The sequence below is a fragment of the Trachinotus anak genome, unplaced genomic scaffold (genome assembly GCF_046630095.1).
Source record: "Trachinotus anak isolate AG129_WGS33_773 ecotype Australia unplaced genomic scaffold, CSIRO_AGI_Tana_v1 ptg000012l, whole genome shotgun sequence".
In the NCBI taxonomy this organism is placed as follows: domain Eukaryota; kingdom Metazoa; phylum Chordata; class Actinopteri; order Carangiformes; family Carangidae; genus Trachinotus; species Trachinotus anak.
In genome coordinates this window covers 13,881,844-13,888,729 of record NW_027273863.1, presented here as the reverse complement: position 1 = coordinate 13,888,729, position 6,886 = coordinate 13,881,844, and the positions used below count along the sequence as shown (strand labels likewise).

At 40.7% G+C, this 6,886-nt stretch overlaps 1 protein-coding gene across 1 annotated transcript; it reads left to right on the top strand.

Annotated features, from left to right (window-relative positions):
- Positions 1-2,789: 2,789 nt before the first annotated feature.
- Positions 2,790-6,153, top strand: espnlb (espin like b). Its single transcript, XM_071492703.1, has 5 exons — positions 2,790-2,804; positions 3,118-3,250; positions 3,453-3,571; positions 4,153-4,332; positions 4,435-6,153. The coding sequence occupies exons 1-5, from the start codon at positions 2,790-2,792 to the stop codon at positions 6,079-6,081; spliced, it is 2,094 nt and encodes a 697-aa protein (XP_071348804.1). The 3' UTR covers positions 6,082-6,153.
- The last annotated feature ends 733 nt before the right edge of the window (positions 6,154-6,886 follow it).

Below are 6,886 nucleotides of genomic sequence, written 5' to 3'. Positions count from 1 at the left end.
GGAGTTCCTCAGGGATCGATTTCTGGTCTTGTTCACTCTGGGCTTCACCATTCAGAGACAAATTGTTTATAATCATATTAGGAGTCACCGATTAAGTTATTGACTGATGTCCTACATTTTGCCGCAGCTAGGTAACAACAAAGCAGAGATTGTTGTTGTTGGTGCTGAAAGGCAGGAAAAACAGTTTTATTTCACTTTTGACCACACAGGTCAGGAAATTGTATAATTAATTATTTTTAAAAACAACATCATGTACACTCAAAATATCAACAAAACGGATGAAACAAGAAGATGAACAATAAATAATTCTACTCCTCAGATACCTTTTCTGGTATATATACAGTCTCTCCTGTAGTAAATATGTACATAAATAAATATGTAGTTCCACATTTTAGACTGTTCCTTAACATACCACAATCATATTCATAAACCTTATCTCTCATATAATAGATTCTATACATTATTCATTAACTGCAAATTGTTATTCAGTGTGATATCTCTGTGATATCTTGACCAGCTTTAAAAAATACTGATGAAGTAAGTGTGTTTGTTACAGGTGGAGGCAGAAAAACCTGCTAATGTACGTATCTTGAGTTGGAGGGCAGGGCTGAAAATAAAATTGTTCTTGCTCTATCCAAACTCGTCAGGTCTGATTAATTAAACATGGGCCCAAGCAAGACCGTGTTTTTGGTGACACAGCAACCTAAGAATTGGAAAACGTAACACAATGGTTTTTTCATGTCTGTTGTGTAACAGTTTGTGCTTTTGCTCAGAGTGAACACATGTGCATGTGTGTGTGAGATTGTTCAGCTGCGTTAGTGCAGCCTTCCATTATTGATTATGTACTCAGCATGTGCTCAGCTGCAGCAGGGCCAGTCTGACTAATCCCCTAATAACAGAGGGAGAAATACTGGGCTTGACACAAAGGCCCTGGACTGAGTGAGGGGCAGCTACCTCCCCTCAGGCACTGAGGTTACAGCAGACCATTAATGGACAATAAGTTTGGTAAGACACTGTAGGTGTTTTCTATGTAATGAATGCTGAATATTTAACCATGTGTTGTGTTTCTGTTTCCATGTCTCTGTCTACCTGTCTACACACACTCGCTATACATGTACTGTAGGTACACAACTGTGCACGTCCAATAAAGGTTGAAGCCACAAGCCTTCATGTTGTTGAAGTGTTCACTGAAAGCTATTGTGAAAAAAGCGACACTGTAGGAACAGAATAAGACAGCAAAGTCAGTGGTAGTGAGTGCAAATCAGAAAACCTAACCCTAACATCAAATATTTTCTGACAATGAATAAGTACAGAAATAAGAAAACTGATTTACAAAATTATCGAAGCTGTCAAATTAAACACATTGTCCCTCATGCCTGGAAGAACATTCACAATTTGGACTCCTGAGTGACTGTCATCTGTCCTTAATCACACACACACACATACACACACACACACACACACACACACACACCGGCCTACAGTATGTTGTGTCCTACATACATTCACAGTGCTATCGTTCTATACTTCCAGGTGCAGGTCACCCTATCCCACCTGTTTAATTATGCACACTAAGAAGGCCCCCCATCTGAGGTTTGGGTCCAGGTGATGCTGCTCCTTGGTCTGTTTATTATCTGCTCCAGAGTGAAGAGGCAGACAACAACTTGTTGATTTTCTCCTTCAATATTTACCTTTTTCTATCAATATTGTTTTTTCAAATCATTTTTTTGGGGGATTGTTTTCTGTGACGCTGTGATTCCACAGTTTTGAAACTGTACTGTAAGTACTGTATGCATTTAGGTTATGAAGTGAATATGCCAGCTCTAATAATTAATGTTTGTATGGAAAATTATGAAAATGTGGAATTTAGTGAAAGATACATTAGATTAAAAAAGTGATATATTAACATGTGATGAAACAGATTGATTTGAATTGATGTTGGGCTCTCTGTGAGCAGAGAGAAACCTTTTCATAACAACTTCTTTTTAAAATAAAAATACACCTAATTATATGTATTTTGGACTGATGACATTTTAATTTAACAGTAAGTATCTCATGAAAGTCTAATTCAGATAAAATAAAAAATCTTTTCAATCTGAATTGAATCTCTTTTCAAGAGTGTCCTGGCCAAGATAGAAAACAGTAGCAATGAGTTCCAGAGAAACAACATACAAACCAATGCCAGTAATAGGTGGAATTAAAAACATTAGTTTGGTAAATGCACTAAATACAATGCATTGGGCATAATGTGAAATATGTTGCAGGCTTTCTAAGGCAATAAATACAATAAACTTTCAAAATTAGACTGAATAAAGCATTCACAAGTTTACCACTAAGGGCACATCTTAGTTCCTGCTCTGCGGTGTGTATTTAATCTGGCAAAATTGTCTGTGTAGTTTTCAGGCTATTGAAGGGCAGGAGGCTAGTGGGAAAATGCAGTGAATCAGTGAGGTTACCTGAAGCAGGATATCACGTCTCTCCCAACTCTACCACACTTTCTCCTGCTCTCTGTGGGGGCTACGCTACATTCACTGACCGGAGTCTAGTTTCACCACGTCTTGTTGTTGTTTCAAGTACTACAAGCTGTGGCCTCGGTTCTATACATTCATTCTTTAGAGCTGTTTGCTGCTGTGTGAGCTGTGTCACATTTGTCCTCCTGTGAGGTCTTCTTTTGTTTGGTTTGTCTGGTTTCTGTTGATAATTCTGTATATTGTTGTTGTTTTTGTCATTTTCAGAAAGAGGAGCTCCTGCTGCTTTTAAAGACCAGCGTGTGAATGATCAGAGTCAACATGGAGAGCAGCAAGGTGACCAATTATCAGTGGAGGGGTTTATATTCAGACAATTTAAAGACAATTTCAAGAACAGAGAAAGGGTTTTTGACGCCCTTTGTTTAGGAAAATAGTTTTACCTTAGAACAGTAAAAATATCTAACTAATTTACATAAAAAATAAAAGGACAGATTAATATATAAGATGGTTTATTAATCTGAACACTGTCACTCTTAAGTTAAAAAAATTGTTGGTGAACTGCCCCTTTAAGTGTGACTCCTCCCTGCTGTATATGTGTTTGTGTGTGTGTGTGTGTGTGTGTGTGTGTGTGTGTGTGTCTCCCCAGCAGCCAGTGAAGGAGGTGCTCCCCCTGCCTCGCGACCCTGCCTCACTTCCTCTGGCCTCTTCCTCTCTGACCCCTGATGCCATTTCAAAAAAACACACCACAGGCTCCATCCAGCACGTACAGGTGGCCTCCTCAGGTAAACACATCACATAAGACCACTGTATAAATGTGATTTTACGTAGCCAACTAGTATAGTACTATTTTTTCATGTTGTCTGTCTTATATTATACATAATACATTAAAATGCATAAAATGTATTTTATTCATAACTGATACCTTTTGTGACAGATTTTAAAACTAAATAATTGACCTTTGACCTTTATTATAATTGTTTACAGTGGTGACATCATTCAACCATCTGAAGCCTCCAGAGAGGGATCTCACCCTGATGTCTCATATGAAGTCTATGAAGTCCCTGAGGCACGCTGGCCTCACTGCAGTCTTCACTGGACAAGCGGTGAGCACGTTGGCATGTACTTCAAGATCAACAGGAAGTGGCCTCCAGGGTGGCTGGGAATTTGTAACATACAGACAATGTAAACTGTAAATACAGTCGATTCACTTATGAGGAAGAGGCACTGTTCTTGTATTCTTGTAATTGTGATTGTATAGAACAGTATCATGAACTAAAATGTTATTAAAATGTTATTTGTTCTAACTATCCTGCCTATAAAAACAAACATTCTTGGTAACATAGTGGTTAAATTCCTGCTTCAGTGTTTGCATTTTCAAAAGTTATGTCCAAGAGAGAGCCTCTGATTGTTACCAAACCTGTACATGGCCTGTAACCCTACAAAATAATGTATTTAGCTATTAGATAATATGTATACCTTTACATTGGTTACATATAATTTGTTATTAGCTTGCCGGTGTTTGCTGTTATGATACTTGCATTGATAATCCCAATACATTATTTAGAAGATGTAAAAACCAGAATTAGACTTTCTTATGATAGAGATGTTATAATGTCAAAAGTGGCTCTTGCTGAAGAGCACACCAGTGACAGTCTGACGGTCTTATGTTGTTGAACCCTGACAGAGGCTTGACAGTGAGGAGGTTTTAGAGGAGGTACCAATCGTCGATGTGATCCTGGCTGACATCGACTCCCTGGTGCCCACTCATGATGAAACTGGCTGCCCCATAGCAGAGTGGAAACGACAGGTGATGGTGCGGCAGCTGCAGGTCAGGCTGCAGGACGAGGAGGAACAGAGGAGACAGGTACTCTTCATTTGTACATTTGTATGCATGAGCACAAACTATTCCTATAAACTAAATCATTTCTCAGGATTGTTTGCTAAAATCCCTTCATCCCTCTAACAGGACATGAATAATGGCTACACACCAGTGGATGGCTGGAAGTACTCCCAAGCCCACAACGCAGTGCTGGGGCCGTTTGGAGAGCTCCTAACTGAAGATGACCTGGTGTACCTGCATCAGCAGATTGAGAGTGTTTCACTGCAGAAACGCTGCCAGGCTTATGAGCTGGAGCTGACCAGGCTGACTGAGGAGCTGAGGGCCATTTTACCTGATCCCATTGTCAGCATCTCCCTTAACAAAGAGGTCCTACAACAGATGGACACAGAGGGGGGAATACACCTGACTATGCCAGTCTGGTGCAGTCGCGTCTCAGAGATTGTCAAGAGTATGTCTCTGCTGGTGACTAATCTGACCCAAACCACAAAAGAGGGGGGTGAAAGGAGAATAGTGGAAGGTATGATGGGGGAAATGATGGGGTTGCAGGGCATAAAAGATGGTTCAGGAATTGATTTAGGCCAGGGATTTGTGCAACAAGGCCAAGGGACGGTGCCAGCGCATGCGGAGACCTCTAGTGGATGTAGGATACCTCACATAGGTATGGCGTCTGCATTTAGCCATCGCTTGGAGACCAACAGTTACAGCAGAGCACAGAGAGAGAGGGTGGAGAGGGAGATCCAACAGTCTGGTGTGTCGGTCAGAAACCTCAGATCCAACTTCGAAGGTCAGATTGGTGGGATATATCCCTTTGCTGGTGTTGTAAAAGGAGGCCAGGAGTTGAAGAACCCGGTAGTGGTTGGGGCTTCGGGAGGAAACACCCAGAATGACAGCACAGGCCTCAGCTGTGACGTGAGCCATTGTGATACTCCTAAAAAACTTAAACCTGTGATGGAAACTACCAGCTTAAGGAAAGAGCGTATAGTGGTGCTGTTTCTGAGCCACTGGAAGAAGTCTGCATATGCAATTTCAGTGAGAGCAGCGAGGCAAAGACAGGGACAGGAGACAGCATCAGGGAAGCTGACGGCAGCGCCGCCCGAGCAGAGGATCACCTCGATGTTTCAGTTTTGCCAACAACGCGGCGCTGTGGACAAGATGCTAAACTCCTGGAGGAATAAACTAGAACTGAAAGATGGGCAAAAATTCTGTGTTTCCTCCTCTAACTCACAAAACCCACCCTCTCAAGTGACCTACTCTCCCGAGCAATTCCTGCCTGATGTGGACGGTGTTGCAGTGAGCCACGACAGCTTGACCCTTGACCTCTTCATGCTCGGATACTTCCACATCTTAGAGCAAGAGCTGTTGCCTGAGGAGAGGAAGATGAGGCATCTCCTCTGCTTCGAGGTCTTCGACCACGTTGGCAGCTTCCCCTGGGAGACGGTGCGGGACTTTCACAAGGCTGTTCTCCAGGAAATCCAGGCCGGGAGGCGACAGTGGAGCGACGGCTTCGAGGACATCAAAGTTCACTTCTTTGGGAACTCAAGACCATGCCGCTGTCCATCATCACCACCATCGTCATCATCATCATCATCATCATCACTGTTGCCAGATTCCAGACTCGTACCCAAAGTTATAGTCCAAACTGCTACTCCAGAAGAGTGTAGCAGTGACACAGACTTTCCCTGTTTCAACAATGAAGACATCTGTAAATACATTGATCGCAGTTTTGCTTTCTGGAAAGAGAAGGAGGCAGAGCTGTTTGATTTTGAACATTAGTCTTATGGATAAATGCAACATTTTTTCACCAAAATTATATTATGTAGGTTTGTTTATTTTGGCAAACTGATGGAACCTGAATAAAATTTTAATGTTGAGAATCCATTGATGCACCATCCGTTTAATGCAAACTCAAATGACAATTATAGTTAGATCGCAGTCACTGACCCACAAAAGCCTCAAACGCTCACATCCAATTATGGTGCTTCTTCAAACAGAAAATTCAAAAGAGCCTGATGGTAATCTGAGTGCAGGCCACAGAAAACTGTGCACTTGGTAAAATCTCTGTGGATTCTTATAATTTGTTAGCACTCCATTGCTACTTTAAAGGGCTTTCATTATTGATTAATCTTTCTATTATTTTCTCAGTTCATTGATTAATCATTTTTGGTTTATAAACTGTCAGAAAATAGTGATAAATCCATAAAGCACAAGGTGAGTTCTTCCAATTGCTTGCTTTGTTCAAACAACAGTGTGAAACCCAAATATATTAATCTAATATTCATATATGACAGAGAAAAACCTCAAATTCTCACATTTAACAACCTGGGACAAGGGAGTGTTGGGTATTTCTGTTTGCAAAATTAATTAAATGATACATTGATTGTCAATTAATTGTCAATACATGAACATGTTAATTTGTAAAGTCTCATGTAAATATAGTCGTCAAATAAATAAAATGGAATAAAAAAAAAATATCCAGGATTATGTGTGGTGAAGAAGTGTAAGGTTCATTAACTGGTTATAGCCTATTTAAGTAAATAAGTTAATAACTCAAATTTCGAAAGAATCGACCGACCCTTTT

What these genes read in the sequence shown, in the direction of transcription:
- espnlb (XM_071492703.1), top strand. An exon ending in CGTACAGGTGGCCTCCTCAG is followed by an intron (nt 3,251 to 3,452) that starts GTAAACACATCA and finishes AATTGTTTACAG; the next exon opens with TGGTGACATCATTCAACCAT. An exon ending in AGGAGGAACAGAGGAGACAG is followed by an intron (nt 4,333 to 4,434) that starts GTACTCTTCATT and finishes TCCCTCTAACAG; the next exon opens with GACATGAATAATGGCTACAC.